Genomic DNA, 18,665 nt, shown 5'->3' on the forward strand with positions numbered 1-18,665 from the left:
TAAAATGTCTGTCAGTTAAGTGCTTATTGTCTAATAACAGAACAATAGTCTTAATGCCATTCAGATACTCATTTTAATTTTTTTTTAATTTGAAGGAACATGATGAACCTATTCTGAAGCACTTGAAAGATATTAAAGTGAAGTTCTCAGATGCTGGTCAGCCTATGGTAAAAGAATTTTGAAATATTTTCAGTTTTGTAGCATTAGCTGTTTACAAGTAGATAAATGGAACTTTCTAAAGAAAGGTGACATTCAAGGGTTAGACATGGGAGTGGGAAGAAATTAAAACTGATACTTAATTGATGGTAGGAAATAAATGTTTGGACGTTGACAGTTGTGATGCAGTATTTATTCCTTTTCCTTCCTCTGTAAACTATTTTTGAAATATAGTCAATTTTTGATCCTAGATTTAAAATGTATATAAAAATAATAGCAAAGGAACATAAATAAGAAAATGCTTATTCTGTATTAAAAGACATGTGTCTGGGAATTAAATAAAACAAAAATGTTAGAGGGCTCCCACTTCCCCATTATGAAAGATCAGCCAACAGCTTCTCTCCAAAACCATCAGTATTATGTAAAGCATGGGCAAAGGCTCTGTAGGCGATTAGTTCTTATATTACATGTGATAAGGTTGGGCTTTTTCTCTGTCAGGCTAGGTTCTAGTCTAAGGTTTAAAGCTCTCTCTGTGGAGATGGGGGGGTGGGGGATTGGTCAGTTTATTCAGCTGTACCTAACCTATGTCATAAACATGTTACTAAATGGTAATGTTAGCTGAACTAAGTTTTATTCAGTTTATTTTGTGCCACATTTTGCTTTTAAGATACCTCGGGATTTATCTGACCCTTTCTTTCCCAGAGTAGGACTTTGTCACTTAAGGTTTTATATGTTTATAAAAATCATAGATTAAGTTTTATTTACTGAAGCATTGAGATTTATCATGTAGGAATTTAATTACTTTTTATGCTTTTTCTTTTTTTTAAGAGTTTTGTCTTAGAATTTCACTTTGAACCCAATGAATATTTCACAAATGAAGTGTTGACAAAGACATATAGAATGAGGTCAGAACCCGATGATTCTGATCCTTTTTCTTTTGATGGACCAGAAATTATGGGTTGTACAGGGTAAGTTTAATTTTATTACTTTAACAGAATGTTATATCTGTTTTTGCTTTACTTACGATTTGTGATATTTGGTATTTTCTGTGTGTCTGCTTAGTACGTACATACATATTTATCTCCAAACATTTCAGTAAAATGTTTTCTGAGAACGGCTTATTCATTTTCCTAGACTTCTCCATAGACTATTACAGATATTTTTCCAAAGGAGTGTACATTTAAATTTATTATATTGTGAGTTTGTGGTAATTGTAAATATATTTATTGAAAAAGTTTGTTTAGAAATAAAAATTTTCTCTTTGTACTGCTACAAAAGGCAGCACAAATTTCCCCTCTAAATTTGAAATTAAATAGACCATTTAATTAGAAAAATCTCAGCTTTCCTAGCAATTGAAAGTAATGTGTTAATTGTGATAGACCATCTCTCCCCTTTGTTTTGGAAGGTGCCAGATAGATTGGAAAAAAGGGAAGAATGTCACTTTGAAAACCATTAAGAAGAAGCAGAAACACAAGGGACGTGGGACAGTTCGTACTGTGACCAAAACAGTTTCTAATGACTCTTTCTTTAATTTTTTTGCCCCTCCTGAAGGTAAATAGTGTTCTGCTTTGGGTATTTATAGTTGTTTTATTGTAAGCTTTGTTTCCTTTTTATTCATTTGAATTTCTTTTCTCAATTTTGCAGTTCCTGAGAGTGGAGATCTGGTAAGCTGAATTGTTATTTATTTGTTGAATTGTTTACTAAGTATGAAATTAAAGGACTGGTTCTTAAATGTAGGGCGTAGGATAGTTGCTACGAGTATTTTGTTCTGAGGCTTGCAGCGCATAGAGGAAGACCTTTACGCATGTGAAAAATTACTCCATTTAAAATGCTTCTGGTGCCTCTACTGAGAAACGGTGAAAGGCTAAAGATAGTCCTTTCTTCTGAGACTTGCAAATACTGCTGTGAGGGATTCAAGTTTTCAAGACTCGTTTTCTTCCTTATTGAAAATAGAATGTATTAAATCATTTATACTATTTACTAAACACTAACCACATTGTACTTAGAGTTCTGTGTGTGGTTATTATTCCGGTGGAAATTTGGTTTTATATATGTGGTCATATAGCCGAAAACTGAAATGTGCCTAGCACACAGCCAGGAATGAGGAATAGCCTTAAAGAAATCTACACAGGCAAGGTAGGCTAGGTCTGTTTTGAATTTGGCTTAAGTCTGTTACAAAATACTGATGGTAGCAAAACAGTCTTGAGTTACGGATAGAACACCTCTGCCTGTGATGAGAATTCTTTCCTTCAGAGTTTTCCCCCATGACCCTTTGGTGTTTTATTGTTGTTGTTGTTGTTGTTAGAGTGGATTATGTTGGTGAGTCAAAATAAACATTCAGGAATTCACAGAATAGTTAGTGTTTAGTATCACAGAACTAGAACTTTAGTATCATGGAATGATTTTAATTTTGAATAATATCAACAGCATTTCTGTGCTGTACTTTGCCATTAAGTAGAAATCTTAGATTGACTTAGTCTTTATCAAGTAGGACAACCTCTCATTTGGCATTACACAGACGCTTGGATACTGTCTTTTAGGAAGTGTGAAATGATCTTCTCTGGTCTTACGTGCCATATACATAATGTTATTTAGAAAAGCCTGAGATTCTTTCTTACTGTTATTCCGGTTGGTGTTTTCAGTAATTAATATTTTAAAAAGAAAGTTGTAGTCATATAGCAAAGTTGCTTTTGTAACTATTAAGCTAGAGAAAACTTAAGCAATAACCAGTATGTATACTGGCCTGCTAACTTATTTTCTTTTTATTAAAAACCTGTAAACCTAGGGCATATGTAGAGAGTATTTGATCATGCACATGTAAGATAATTTTAAAAGTTTAAAGTTAAAAGTGAAGTTGAGAATTTCTGCATATGATTTAAATCCAAGTCTCGCATATGCCAAATTAAATAAGTTATTAAATTCTGTGCTTTTATTTTTCTTTAACAGGATGATGATGCTGAAGCTATCCTTGCTGCGGACTTTGAAATTGGTCACTTTTTACGTGAGCGCATAATCCCAAGATCAGTGTTATACTTTACTGGAGAAGCTATTGAAGATGATGATGATGATGTGAGTGAATTTGAATCCAGCAGTGAAATCGTTTGGTGAGGGTGTGATAGAATCAGTGAGAGGTTTAATGAATAGATGCAATTGTTAAAAAACAATACAGAATAATTCAAAATTAGGCTGATTACTTATGTCCTTTTAGATAACTTCCTTGAATTAAGTAGATCCTTTTAGGATCTTTGGGTTCATTTATTGTAGTTTTTATTTTCCTGCTATTAGGAAGGCTACTTTCTCTGAAGTAGTAAAACTTTACTATGTTGGGTTAGTGTTGTAAATCCATTACACATCTTTGACCAAACAAAACGTAACCTTGTACATTTTCTACTACTGATAAAAATCTTTATTAGGAAGCATGGAGTTTTTATCCATAGAAATATTAAGTAACAATTAAGGTAAAATTAGGCTGCTCTCAAATATTTTGTATATCTTTCTTGTTAAATGGCAATCATTCATATAGCCTTTAGGTCCTTTTTGTACAGGCAAGTAATATTTACAGTCATAGTTATCTGATCCTACTTCATCCATGATTGTACGGTGTTCTTTATTTTAATTTTTTAAAGTGTCAGGTTTAGATAATGGCACTGAGCTGGGTGATTCCTGAAGCTATTGTCCTTGTTTTAATTTATAATCAGTCACGGTAGGGAATGTATTTTTTTCCGCTCTTTAGATATTAGGGGATACAATGGTGGATATTAACTAAATGCTACTTTCAGATGTTTGTTAGCGTCATTCAAATGTCTCCTTTTTTCCCTTTTTTAGTATGATGAAGAAGGTGAAGAAGCGGATGAGGTAATGTTTACCAAATGAGCAAATAATTCTGTTTAACACATTGAGAAGCAAATTGAGTGACTTATGTATTCCTTTGCTATAAATCATTACTCTGTGATACGGGATAAAAACGTTTTTGGAAAAAAATATGGTTTTAGAATTCTACAGCCAAACAATGTATGTATGAGGTTTCAATAAATAAATTGCAAAACTCAGAACATTTTTTTTATTTCAAATAATTCTGTTCTGCTGCAGGGTTATCAGCTCTTTGAAGAAGTCAAAAGCTGCAGCAAACTTTTTCAACGTTGGCTGCAGTAAACCTTGTCAATAAAACCTGTCTGGATGTCTCAAGTTGTGTTGGGGAATCTTTCATATTAGAAGCTTTCAAATTAAATTGCATTGTCACCAAACTCTGTAATCATGAAACTCTGTTGACTTGTAGAGTAACTTGTATTACATTCTCCCTACCTTATGAGCCGTTTCTTCCTCTTATGTACCTGCTTCATGGATGCGTTTTGAACTTTGATATAGGAAGGGGAAGAGGAAGGCGATGAGGACAACGATCCAGACTGTGACCCAAAGGTGAGCAGATCAGTGCTGCTGTCGGTTAACTTGAAGGCAGGGTAGGTACGAGGTCGTGTTTCTGAATGGAAAGTTTAGTTTAGTCTATTAAGGTCTTGAATAAATCTCTCCCCACTGGCATTTCAATAGTGCGTGTAATTTCAATGCACCTTTCCTAAGAAACGTATATTTTTGGTTCTGACCTTTATTTTTCCTAGTTTCAGGCGAAATAATCCTAGGTTCTATTTTAATGGCACATTATCTTGGGCATTTAAAAAAATTTTTTTTAGAAGCACTTAACATTACTTATTATTGCTTGTATTCTTTAGGTGGTTTTCTCCCCAAAGGAAAGCTTATAAACATAGGTCAGTTTTTAAATCATCTGAATGCAGGAGTGCACAGGAGTGGGGGAGCAATACTCCTAGGTCCTCCCAGTCATCTCTTTGCTCCAGACCTGAGAGTCCCAGTTTCTTATTCCTGGGAAGTTGTCCTATGGACTTTATCTCCCACAGAATGCTTAGTATGTTATCAGAATTCATTTGGAACTTCTGGTTTCTCTTTAATGTATTTATTCATTTGCTTATGCTGTAAAAATACCCAGAAGATACTTTAACCTAGTGAGCAGGTAACAGAGGGTAGTTAAAAAAATCAAATACTCTAATAGGTATGAATTGGTGTTAACGGCTAAGTATAAATGGAATTAGTATTTTAGAATAACTGGTCTATTAAAAGGCAAAAATAATTGGTAATATGACTTAACAAATTGCTTGGCTATTTTAAGATGATAGCTTAATGTGTTCACTTTATGGAGTTCATTCTACGATGTAAAATTGGGGCTTTTATTTTTTAGCATTTTTGTGACTTGGTAATTTTTTTTTTTTTTTTGCTTTATAACAAATTTAATCAGTTATACATATACATATGTTCCCATATTCCCTCCCTTTTGCGTCTCCCTCCCACCCTCCCTATCCCACCCCTCTAGGTGGTCACAAAGCACCGAGCTGATCTCCCTGTGCTATGCGGCTGCTTCCCACTAGCTATCTACCTTACGTTTGGTAGTGTATATATGTCCAAGCCGCTCTTTCACTTTGTCACAGCTTACCCTTCTCCCTCCCCATATCCTCAAGTCCATTCTCTAGTAGGTCTGTGTCTTTATTCCTGTCTTACCCCTATGTTCTTCATGACATTTTTTTTTCTTAAATATGTGACTTGGTAATATTTAAATAAATAATTTGCCATCATTTATTTTTTAAAATTTGGCAGAAATTTTGACAGAACAGTGAGATAATATGATAATTAAGATAGTTAACTACTATTGAAAAATAAACTGAAGCAGGTAGAAAAAGATAGATTGACTTGTTGTTTTCCTTTAACAGAAGGATCAAAACCCAGCAGAGTGCAAGCAGCAGTGAAGCAGGATGTATGTGGCCTTGAGGATAACCTGCACTGTAATAGCCTAAACACAACTATTATTTACTTACAGCCTTATGTTTTTGTATTTTCTTGGTAGACTTGTTTTTTTTTAAAGGAAAGGAACTGATATTTTAAAGACCAAATTTGTTCTACTTAGCATTTTAACTAGTTTTTCTGCCAGATACATTGAATGCACAAATTCTCTCACGCATGTTTGTTCATTGCTACATATTTGGTTCTTCCTGGAGTATTTTTATCTTGTAACTATTAGATTACAGTTATGAAAATGAACAGAACTGTGAAATGAACCAGATTTTTTGTCTTGCTAATTTTTTTCCTGAAGAACCAAAGTATTTTTTCAGCGGGTAGTTGAATGGGTTTAAGTTCGCTTGCACTAGCTGTGCCTTTCATTACTTTGTTACAGAAATACAGTGACTTATACTAAGACAATTTGTCATTTAAAAAACAACACTTGTCAAGACAAGTATATGGTTAAGAATTTCCAGTAAGACCACACCTGATAACTTAGATTGTTAATGGATTTTTGTATTTCAGGTGACAGTTACTATAAAGAAATCTTACTAACTAATAGTATGGTTATTGGTTACCACAGGGAGGTGAATAAAACCTAGTATTTTCAGAAGTTAAGTCTCATTATTTTTATTTTAACTGTACTTTTTAAATTTAACCTCCATTAACTAAGCATCTTTTCTTTGTGGTAGGGTCTACCTTCTGCTTCCCTGGAAAGGATGAATTTACATCATTTGACAAGCCTATTTCAAGTTTTTTGTTGTTTGTTTGCTCGTTTTTGTTTTTGCAGCCTAAAATAAAAATGTCAAATATAATTTTAGTTCTCCAGAGATAATGTCTTAATTTTGTACTAATTCAGGTAGAAGCAGAGGCCTAGCTTAAATTATGTACCCAGTTTACCGCATTATTGAAGAAAAGGGTGCCAACTTTGGAAGAGGTACTACATCTACTAATGAGAGAGTATTAAAAAAGAAAACAAAATCTTAAATGATTTAATGTTTTTAATTGAAAGATTAAAAGGGTAAATTTTATTTCCTTTGGTCAGAACTAGATAAAAGGCCCCAAGCCTCTACAGTTAATTCCAATTCTTATTCCTTAAAGTATGAGTGTGTCATTTACCCACGCCTTTTGTTTTACTATGTATTAAAATGGGTAGTACTGTTTATTTAACTACCTCACAGATGTGTTAAGGCATATTAAGTTAAATTTTATGAAATGTTTCTCAGTCTCATCAAAAGCTCAAAAGTTTGGACCTATTTGTACCACAAATATATGATATTCAGCATTTTATTTATACCAAGGTCTGATAGTTAAACTGGAAAACAAAGATTAAGGACCTTTATTCTGGATCCAGTCAGGCAACCCTTGCACATACTTGTGTGGCTCCTATTTTAATAGAAGTGAATGGAAGCGCAACTGTTTGAAAAGGTCCAAGAATTTTTTTTCCAGCTCTTTTAATTATGACCATATTGTAGTAAATACTGCAGATACCATGGGACTAAAGTAGAAATAAGACCATTTTTAGAGGGGGGAAATGCCATTAAATTAGAGACTGTAGAGCCACGTTTAAAATACCTCAGGCTAATTACTGTTACTTTTGGGGATGAACTGTAAAGCTTTGACAGTGAGGATGGACTAATTGGGTTGTAATTATAGGAAGGCCTTAGAGTTCCTGCTATATTAATAAAATTACATTGCGTTCCTTTTTAGAGGTGATAGAGCTTCTGTTTTAAAAATTTAGTATTAAGGTCTTGGAATGTAAACACATTGTGTTCTTTGTACTGTCTGCTCCTCTCCTGAGATTTTAATTAACTACTGGAAATCCTTAACCAATTGCAGTAGCTTATAGGGGGGAAAAGGGGAAAATGCCATGAAAACACCTGTTTTTCCTCTTTATTTTCAAAATGATTTTGGTTGTTTTGATTAGACATTCTGTGACTTTTTTTTTTCTTTTGTACCCATAGCTCACCTGAACACAGCTTTTTCTGAACTGAAAATTTTTAATCTAAAGATAGAATCCCATTTTTAATGAACTTAAAGAAGTAGCAAGATCACTACTTTCTTTTTTTTCATTCCTTTAGGAAATAGCTGTTGCCAAAGTGAAGAGTTAGATACTATTTCATCTTGTTATATACGGGGGAATATGGTTTGCAGAGGAATTGTTTTTTTAAATAAAGTTGGAGTTTCAAGGGATATCAGTGTTCATCTATGCCATCTCTCCAGTTTCAAAATGGTTCTATTCCATTCTAGAAATTTGACATATGTAATTTGAAATCCTAATAAAATTGCATTTAATTTTATAAAATGTACTGGTGATATTTTGGGTGGTTTTTAAAAAAGAATGAGTATATACTTTTTTTTTTGTTGTTCTTGAAAGAGTGGAGAGTAGAGATGTTTTGAGTAGGCTATTCAATGCTTAGGCCATGCTGGCCTGTAAAGTGTGTCATTTTAAGAGCAACCTCCCGAGCTCTGCTAAATTGTGTTTGTTATTGGAAGACTAGACAGAAAGGAATTCCCTCGTTCTACAGATCATACTCTGAGTTAACTCTAGATGTTTTTGAGGCCCTTCGAATTTTGTCTTTACATTTTCAGTTTATAGTATTCTCTAGCCCAGGCAGTGACTACCAAGTTCTCCTCTAACTATTTCTTTCTAGAAATGGTAAAATCCCATATGATCACCTGTAAAGTAATGCTTAAATTTTTTTCTTTTTATTCAAATATGGTTATAAGCAGAGAACAACAGTTCCATAAATTGATTGGTTTTTAGTTTAACATGGATCTCTGAACGTTATTTTATCTAATTCACTGAAGCTGTATTAGTATTTATGTGGCATAAAAATGTCTTAATTGTGTGGAATTGGCTTACAGAGTAGTGCTTTAAAACGTGGGATTCTACCTCTGTTTCCTTTTTAACACGTTTAATAACAACACATAAACCTTAAAAGGACACATTAGCTTAGGTACATTTTAATTCTGTGAACGGGTTAATGGTTGATTGGTGTATTTGATAAGGCCCTTAAGATAACTGAATTAACTGTATATTACTGCTGCTTGTAAGACAGTGAATTTGTGGGTTATCTGAGTTGTAGGCCATTCCCATCATTGAAAATAAAAATAAAACTGAATCATTGTGAAAACCTCATTGTACCATGAAGAAATATTAAACTATTTAATATTCAAATATTCTTTGCTTGGTTTTAGGGCTTGGTTTAGAATTTGAGTCCTTTTTTATGAGTTAGTCTTATAAAAATTTTAGCCTTTATATTTTTGACTATTTAAATCAAGGCAAATGTTATTTCGATGTACAGAATTAATGGATAGAAGAAGCATACATTCTTTATAGGAACCTTAGGAAAGAGAAATCATATGCTCACGTAGATTTTAATCTGCACTGTATATACTTGGTAATTGTGAACTGGATTTTGTTTTGAAAATCCGTGTTTATAATTAAGGTAGTTTGCTACTTAAAGCACTAAGTCTCTAATAGCTGAAAAGTAAATGTAAATGACAAAGATGAAATTAACTGAGATTAGCTTATATAGTGGTGATATTTGTATACTGGTTTAAAAGTCCAGATGCTAAAAATATAACTTGGAGAAAAAGCCAAGTTTTTGGATTAATTAAGGATTACTTACTTCAGAGAAATGGGAACATCTTTGTTGGAGTGTAGAATTACTTTATTTAAGGATAAATGTTTATTAGAAAACATTGTATTCAGTTAATTATATTTTAAAAAATACAATATACGTGCTATCTTGTGTTTATAAGAGTTTATAGCTTTTGTAGATCTCTTATTTTGAGTTTTATTATTTTGAAACTCGGGGATGTGTTAGTTAAAAGCAGTACTTTTTAGTTCTTCATCTGTGTGGGTGTTTTTTGTTTTTAAAGAGAAGTCTGTGTCTTCATTGGCCGGCAGGCTATTTGAGGCGGATGGAGCGGGAGGGGTGGGGGGCCCTTGCTGTGCCGGCCGTGCTTCACGGGCTGGCTCTTGGGTGATTTAGAACCCGCCTCGGTAGTGCTCTATTATCGCAGGCTTGATTTCCACCTGGTTGAAGGTCTGTGCCGTTGTAGACGCCCACCGTGCCCGCCATGCTGGGCAGGATGATCATGCTGCGCAGGTGCGTTGACCACCTCGGGCTTCTCCTTGGGCGGTGCCGCATAACTGAGCTTGCGCAGGCGCTTCGGCAGCCAGTGCTGTTTCCTCCGCAGGCGGCGGTGCGGCCGCCGTCCCTGCCTCGCGCGCCATGAAGCTGCCTTAGCTGCTCCTAGGACATGTCCAGCGGTGGGTCGAGGTCCAGGCCACAGTAGGTGAGCTCGTGGAAGGTCTGCTGCTTTCCACTTCTGCTGTCTTGTCGGTTCCTCAGAAAGGCTAGGTCTTCATGTATTTTACGTTTGAATATAAGAAGGAACTGGGGATGCGTTGGAAAATGCAAGTGCCAGAAGTGGACAGATTTCATAGTATTAATACTCATTTTTCCATTCATAATGAAGTTAAGCAGTTGTTTCTCAGAAACTTTCATGGAGTGGTAAAAGTTTCTGCCAGAATACTCAAATCTTACGTAAGAGCTTTCAGCTGGGAAATCACGGATGAGTAGGAATTTGTGTAGTGATGGGTGGAGCCTCCGAGCAGAGAGCAGTTCAGGTGAAGGTTTTAGAGGAGACACACCACGAGGGTCCTGAAGTAGGACAAGCCATGGCACTTTCAAGGCAGTGAAAGAATGGATGGCATAAGGGGCAAAGCCATGGAAGGCTTAGCTGTAGAAGTCCTTTTAAAGGGGTTTTCAAGTGAGGATGGCTTTTCCATGAAGATAACTTTAAAGTAAGACATGATTAAGACTTAAGAGTCAACCATTCGTAGGTAAGAACATTGGGGCTGGTTAGAGGCTGGGTCTAAAAGTAGGGTAGAGTGTCAAAGTAAGGGATGAAGGTTTTGGGGGGTTTTTGTTTTTTAAATAATAGATTCAAGGTTATCTGCAACGAATCCTCTTAAATTCCAGATTGCTTTTTGCAAGGAAGCCCTTATGGATATTGCAACTTTTCTCTAAATCTAAAATTACAATAGTTGAAAGAATTCCTGTACATTCTTTGCTCAGAATCACCATTTATTGTTTTTGCTACATGATTCTATATTCATGCATATGTCTTTTTTTCTATAGTACTCGACAGAGTTGGAGACATTGTGCCCTTTTAGCCTTTAAATGCTGTATTTTTTCAGTAGGAAGACGTTCTTACAGAATCACAGTATGATTGATCAGTCAGGAAATTTTACTGTGTAATCATAGTTCATTTTGATGCTTCAGTCATCTCAGATTTGATCAATGGTATCCTTTTACAGTTGGTTCCTGTGTGCTTTTGGTGTGTCCTTCATCATTTGAGCTCTTGTGTACTTTATAGCTCAGAAAGATTTTCTGGGATCATCTTGGGCTTTTTTGTACCAGGTCTGAAACTGGTTATTTCCCCAAGGATCCCTGGTTCCCTTTAATGGGGAGTGGTACTTAGAAATCAAGTCTAGGTGATGGGTTTGCTTGTTCGTGGGATGTTATTATTTCTAGATCTTTTCAGGTGACTTATTATTTCTAGGTCTTTTCAGGTGACAGACTTAAGAAATACATTGAAAACTGAGTACACACTGAATATTTCAAAGTTAATCCAACACAATAGGATTTTTTCCCCAGCCTTACCCCAGTACATATTTGTAACTACCTTCAAACAGGTGGGGTTAGTAGTAGCTGATCCAGCTGGGAATAGTAGGTGAGGTTGCTCTATAGGAATAAGAAACCATGAATAAAAGTGGAAACGATTTTAGACTGAAACTTTGGCAGCCCTAAATAAACGACCCTTACCATCTGTTTTTAATGAATATGGGAATAAAATAGTTGATACATTGGATAGTAGAATGGTTAAATATAAGCTTCGGAGTTAATCTACCACTTGTTCTTTTAGTTTCATTATTTTGATGTCTTGTGAAAGATGGTAGTGGGCACTGATGAGAGAACACATTAGTTCTTGAAGTAGTTCGGGAGTACTTAGAACCTGATATATATAATGAGCAATTAGTAAACATGCTTCCTAAACATAAGAAAACCTAGAATTTGTGGTTGGGATCACCTTTTATAATAGGTTCTGGCAGTTAATTTCAGAATTAGTTGGGGTTTTTTTGTTCTGCTTTTGTTGTTGATTCTAAAGGCAAAATGGCTTCTGGCTAAGAGGTGTTCCTACTTGGTGTACAAAAGAACCCTGAGACTAAAACTGGATAATAAATATAAACTTATGCCCCCATTTTGAAGGTTTTTGATGTTTTTTATAAAGAGATAAGAAAAATAGAAGAAAAGAATAATTGATGCCTGGGCTTTTCTGGTGGCACAGTGGTTGAGAGTCCGCCTGCTGATGCAGGGGACACGGGTTCGTGCCCCGGTCCGGGAAGATCCCACATGCTGCGGAGCGGCTGGACCCGTGAGCCATGGCCGCTGAGCCTGCGCGTCCGGAGCCTGTGCTCCGCAACGGGAGAGGCCACAACAGTGAGAGGCCTGCGTACTGCAACAACAACAACAACAACAAAAAAAAAAATTGCTCCCCCTTACCTAAAATCAGTCTTCAAAATCTGATTTCATTAAAAAAATGCTGATTTATTTCCTTTTGTGAAGTCCAGAAATCATCTAGGGTAAAACTAAATGAAATTTGACTGTATTTAGATACCTCATGCTCCAAAACTTCCAAGTCGTCATTAGCCCATCCGTTTCCATCCCAAACATTTATTAACCTGGATCCCTGGACATTGTGGGTGGACAGTGAGAAGTGTCAGTCTTCAGGTCAGATGTGGGTTTAGACCTGGATTAGGCTAGTTGTCTTTTTGCTGTTTGAGTTGGCTTGGTGAGTGGACCTAGAACCTTTAGAGCAACTTGCACATCTGCAACCTGCCCTGTTTAACCTACATTTGTACTGTTTTCAGTTATGCTTGGCTGTCTTTTCTTTCACTTCCTTCTGGGTCTTGTGCACATACCTTATTAGATCAACAGTCTCTTTTTCATTGAATTAACACGTACTTTTTTTGGGTTCTTTAGTTCTGAACTGGTTTTGCCAGTTCAAGGAGGACTCTAGGAATGCTTGTTCACTGCTGGATTCTCTGATTTCCAGTGTGGAGCCAGGAAGATGGTAGCTATACAGGAAATTTTTATACAGCCAGTGCATAGATGGAGTAGGGTTTATCTGGACTCCTTCCAATTTACCAGCCATAATACTGTATGGGGCCATGTAACAAGTGACTGATTCTCATTAGTTCAATCTCCTAAGTCAACCAAGATGCTCCAAGTCCCTTTGTAGTTGTCACATTTCTGCATACTGAGTTGCTTATTTTAGGAAAACCAATAAAACCACAAAACTGGACCGTGTATATTGTTCTGTGAACTCAGAGGGGCTATGAGAATGTGGAGAGTTGAACCAATTGTTGCAGTTACCTAATATTGCATAAAAAAGCCACTCCCCAAACTTAAAGCATCAACAAGGTTTATTTTTGCTGACTGTGCTTGGGTAGTTCATTTCTGCTCTACTGAGTCTCATTAGGGGCAGCTTTGAAGGATGGGGACGAGAATCATCTGAAGGCTCTTCATACACAGGTGGTCAGTGCTGGATGAGACTTCAGCTGGGTTGTGGCTAGAACTCTACCGAGACACTGTTTCACAGCATGGTGGCTGGGTTCCAAGAATTAGGCAAAGTTTTATCCTACCCTGGGAAGGCATCACTTCTGTACTCTTGGTTATAGTCAAACCCACCAGGGTTTAATGGGAGAGGACTCTACATCTTGCTGGAGGAATGATATAGTTGGGGAAGGTGAGAGGAACTGGAATCTTGTAGTGGCCACAGTTTGTCTTTGGAAAATACAGTTGGCTATAATAGTATTGATAAAAGCTACAATAGTTTCCCAAAATGAAACATCAGGAAAGGTTAAATTATGTACGCCTGTTTATGGAGAAAGAATGTTTTACTTTATTATATTGGAATCTTATCATTTGAATTTATCTGGACAATTGAGATAACCAAATGTACACATAATTAGCTCACTCTGATCATTAAAATGTCAAGCTTGATTAGTAAAAGAACCGTAAATGGTAAGCATACGATGACCATTAAGTACATATTTCTTTTCAAAGGTTGGGTATATTACATAGTTTGGGGTTCAGAAGAAAGCTTCATTGCTCTACTGTTTGTATTTCAGACTAGGTGGGACTTTGCTCTATAAATCTTAATCAGCATTAAAAAAACACCCAAATGCGTATTCAGCCATTTAAGGTAATAGAAATAATGTTTTATTTAATCTTAATACTTGTTTGAAAATGGTAATTATTCCCTCTCGACATGTAAGGGTAAAAGGTAAATGACAGGGCTGCCCAGCTGATCTTTGTTGGAGTCAGTGTTTGATGTCAGCTGATCTGGCCTCTATCATTGCTCCCACCTGCTCTGAGAGCTTCATCCTCTGCTTTGTTTTCCTTGGCACATGGCTTCCGCCTTTAAAGTTGCTTTATCGTCTGAAATGGCTGCTGCCACTCTTACCCATCATTAGCAGGTTTTAGGCAGCAGGCGGGGCTGAAGGAGGCAAAAGACTCCTGGCATCCAGCCATCTCTAGAGATGGCCTTACGATGTGCGCTTTCAGCACAAACGCGGGGCTGCTTGATATAGTAGACCCTGGGCGGAGCAAAGGCTGGCATCCCAGCCACATCAGCCATGCACGCTGAAGAGCTTCAGGTTTAGTAAAGGATTTAGGATATCCTGGAAAACAGGAGGCAAACGGCTGCATTTCAGAAATAAGTAAACCAGTTCCAGAAAGGTGATTTAGGAATACAACCCGAAGATGAGTTCTGATTGGAGTCTTAGCCATCTTTCGCTTTGTCTTACGTGATAATCTTTCCCAGAACCCCTGCGTACACAAGTGAAGTTGAGACAATGACTTAAGCAAAAGTGTAAATAGAATCTCATTAGAAACAAGAACTGCTGAATGTTCCAGTTTCTGATCTGTTGAAGGATGCTGATAGTTAAATCGTTTGTAGTCATGCGTTGTGTGGCGATTTTGTTGCCTCTCACCTGGGGCCTTGCTTTTCCTCTTAGGTTTAGTGGCAGTGTGGAAGCTTGCCATAAAAAGGTTTCCTGGGTTCTCTCTTTGGTAAAAAGTGTTCCTCCATCTTTCTGGGCCTGGCCACCCCACAGAATTCTTTTATTCCATCTCTTTTGCTCCTTGGTTCTCTGTCAGCTGTCATCGGTGATGCACCCTCCACCCTGCAGTCTTGGTCTTTGAAACCTGAGTTCCTCTTCTAAAGTAGCCTTGCCATTTACAGCAACACCCAAGCAAGTTTATCATACCACCTGTTTTCCTGTATCCTTGAATTTTTGGAAGGAATTCTCTATACTCACTGCTTTTACTTTTCCTCCTCTACCACCTAAAAAAGGCCTTTGCTTATTTACTGATTTATTCATTTTTTTGCAGGTATCAGTGATCAGACTGAAGTCTGTTCTCAGACTGTGTGCTATGTTGTAAAAGAAGCCTACAAAAGAGGGAGTTCCCCCATGTATTCTAGTCCCTTAAAAGGAGAGATTTGCCCACTGGCTATCCGTCAGGTATTTGAGTTGCAAGCAACAGGAGCATTTACCTAGTTTGAGTAGAAGTAGGCTTAGGACATTAGGTGTTTATGGGCTGTTACTGGAAGGCAGAGGCTTGGATGCAAGTCTGCCAGGGCAGTGCTCAGAGTAAACCTGCAGACCAGTTGACCAGTGCTTCCACGGTCCGCCACGGAAGTACCTGGTGCTTCCCTGCTGCCATCCCTGAAGCCCCAGAAGTCCGTATCAGTGCACTGTTGCTCAAATTGTTCCTGAGGTTTGGGAAAAGCAAAAACAGCACAAAGTACATAAGTGACGAGCTCACTTAGGGTTGAGTGGAAGGAGAGTCTAAATTGTAAGGGCAGGTAGGGCTTTACATTCCTGTGGAGGGCTTTTCATGCTAGAATAAGGAGTTGGGATGTTCTCTTACACGGACAGGAGGAGACCAACATTTTTCTATCATGATTTAGGAATGGAAGTGGTGGCAGTGTAGTGTGTTAGTGTGGATTCGAGTGGCTGGGCTGTTACAAGAGCATGAGTGAGAGAAACGAGAACCCAAAATTAGGCTGTTGGCACAATAGAAAGGACAGAGACGGCTGATTGACAGTGTTTGATCTGTAAACGGGTTGTAATAGCCCTGTTTTGAACACAATTCTCAATTGCGCTAAGCTGTGTTATACAAATTGGTCACTAGGAGGCACAGTTCATCAACTTGAGGTGAAAAGGAAGGCAGCTAGAGGGACGCATCTCTGAAGAAAAATAGTTCTGTATTCAGTTGAGTTGTTAACCTTTTCATCTCAGCATTTTGGAAATAAGAATCTTGATAAAATTTTTACTGAATAGAATTTTTAAAAATGAAGACATGAATGGCTAAGAAGTCTAAATTGCAGTCTGAACGCAGGCCTTTATGCACTAATGAAGGTGACCTGACTTGTATTTTCATGATTACTTGGCTTTTAACTATTTCTTAAAAGACATTTGAACTTTATCCAAATCTTTAATAATGATATTTTTCATGAGTTTCTACTTTATATTGCAAATTAGGAAGTGTATAGATTAAAAGTTTTATAATCTTGTAATCAAGTTGTAAATGGAAGTAAACACTATAACTTTATAACTTATGTTAAATGTCTTTAAGCCAGTATTAATGAACTTCTAAGCAGGTATCTGCCAACTAAGAAAATTCTATCAATTCAGTTCCATTACTATGGGTGTTTTTTTTGATTACTCTTACTAGCAAGCAATAGGATGATGTATAAATACCCCTCAATATTAAGCTGCATGCTGCTCAGGAAAAGGAAGGTTTGTAGGACGTATTTTAATTTTTTTTTTTTTTTTTTGCGGTATGTGGGCCTCTCACTGTTGTGGCCTCTCCCGTTGCGGAGCACAGGCTCCGGATGCGCAGGCCCAGCGGCCATGGCTCACGGGCCCAGCCGCTCTGCGGCATATGGGATCCTCCCAGACCGGGGCACGAACCCGTATCCCCTGCATCGGCAGGCGGACTCTCAACCACTGCGCCACCAGGGAGGCCCTGTAGGACGTATTTTAGATAGCATTTATAGACTATAGTAGCATTTAAAGTTCAGAGAGGCCTAGCATGTATAGTTGTTAATTCATTTTTTTAAAACTATCACCAGGGCTTCCCTGGTGGCGCAGTGGTTGGGAATCGGCCTGCCAGTGCAGGGGACGCAGGTTTGAGCTCTGGTCCGGGAAGATCCCACGTGCCGCGGAGCAGCTGGGCCCGTGAGCCACGGCCGCTGAGCCTGCGCGTCCGGAGCCTGCGAGCTACAACTACTGAGCCCCTAGTGCGACGGCTGCTGAAACCCGTGCCCCTAGAGCCCACGCTCGCAACAGGAGAAGCCACCTCAGTGGGAGGCCTGCGCACCGCGGCCACAGGGACCCAACGCAGCCAAAAATAAATAGATAAACTTATTTTAAAAAAACTAGTACCAAATACATGTATTGGTACGGCAAGTTTTAGAAGTCTTTTCATAAATTCTTGTTACAATTTGAAAACTAAAAAGTAGGATGCATTATGAAAAATCTGTCAAGCATTTGAAGACATTTTCTTTTTATGACAGATAAGGGCTTTTGAGTCAACTTAAAATTTCTACATACGTTGAGCTGCTTCTGTATGCCAAGAAATGTATTAGGTGATTGGGACACATCAAAACAATGATCTTTGACCTCTTGGAAGAACTGACATTCTCTAGGAATGGGAACAGAAATAAGCAATAGGCATTATAAATGACTCAGTTATGTTAGGAGGTAATGCATGCTATGGGAAAAAATAAGGGAAATTGGGTGGTTGCAGTTTTAGAGCGATTAGGAAAGCCCTCATTGAGATGACATTTGAGCAGAGACTTGAAGAAAGTGATTGGGATGTCTTAAATAGATGATAATATAGGTGATAAGATAACAAGGGTAGAATCGGGGAGGCCATGGCAGTATTTTGGGGGAGAGATGATCAGGATGGTGACGAAGTGGAGAGAAATGGACCGAATACAGATGTGGTTCGAAGGCATAACCGATGGGATCTCTTGACTCAATTTGTGGATTGGGTACTGGAAAGCGAGTAAAGGATTTTTGCACGGCAGGCGTGCTCCTAAACATGTGCTGTCCTGGGGTAGGAGTGCAATGGAGACGCCAGTGATTAAATATTTTAAAGTTCTGTTCAGTGAAGATATGTCCCACACTACTATCCTGCCAAACACACCTTCCCAAGTACCTGGAGGTCCAGGTTTGAAATTCAGATCCTTAAAACTCCCTTCCTTGAGAAGAAGCTGATCTGCCTGTATGCCACTTTCCTTGTCTTCCCATCCCTGCCTCTGAATTGTATGGCAAGGGGCCTCCTGCACGTTTGTGTGGACATTCCTAGCCTGCATGTTCACAATCTGTCCACCTACCTTACACACCAGTGCACACAGTGGTCATGTAATACTCTGAAATAGCCGAGGTCATTTAGGCAGGGTATTTGGAGTGAGTACATGGAGTGTAGTCTAGAACAAGTATGAGTTCCAGATAGGCATGTGGTACTGGCTCTTGAAAGCACAGGGCTCCTATTGTCTTGTTCTAAGGGCAGTAC

The 18,665-nt window shown here is 37.7% G+C and overlaps 1 protein-coding gene across 5 annotated transcripts in view; it reads left to right on the forward strand.

Annotated features, from left to right (window-relative positions):
* Window positions 1-6,809, forward strand: part of NAP1L1 (nucleosome assembly protein 1 like 1) — a 32,671-nt gene extending 25,862 nt beyond the window's left edge. For 2 of the 5 annotated variants that reach the window (XM_060111987.1, XM_060111983.1), the window contains 8 exons: window positions 96-167; window positions 985-1,124; window positions 1,562-1,707; window positions 1,801-1,820; window positions 3,103-3,225; window positions 3,982-4,011; window positions 4,522-4,572; window positions 5,928-6,607. In XM_060111987.1, the coding sequence (XP_059967970.1) occupies window positions 96-167; window positions 985-1,124; window positions 1,562-1,707; window positions 1,801-1,820; window positions 3,103-3,225; window positions 3,982-4,011; window positions 4,522-4,572; window positions 5,928-5,963 (618 nt within the window). In that variant the 3' untranslated portion in view covers window positions 5,964-6,607. Of the gene's footprint in view, window positions 1-95; window positions 168-984; window positions 1,125-1,561; window positions 1,708-1,800; window positions 1,821-3,102; window positions 3,226-3,981; window positions 4,012-4,245; window positions 4,479-4,521; window positions 4,573-5,927; window positions 6,608-6,686 lie in introns of those variants that run through there. The other 3 variants (XM_060111985.1, XM_060111984.1, XM_060111986.1) reach the window with 3 other exon arrangements.
* Window positions 6,810-18,665: the final 11,856 nt, after the last annotated feature.

Source organism: Mesoplodon densirostris, chromosome 11, assembly GCF_025265405.1.
Source record: "Mesoplodon densirostris isolate mMesDen1 chromosome 11, mMesDen1 primary haplotype, whole genome shotgun sequence".
Classification (NCBI taxonomy): domain Eukaryota; kingdom Metazoa; phylum Chordata; class Mammalia; order Artiodactyla; family Ziphiidae; genus Mesoplodon; species Mesoplodon densirostris.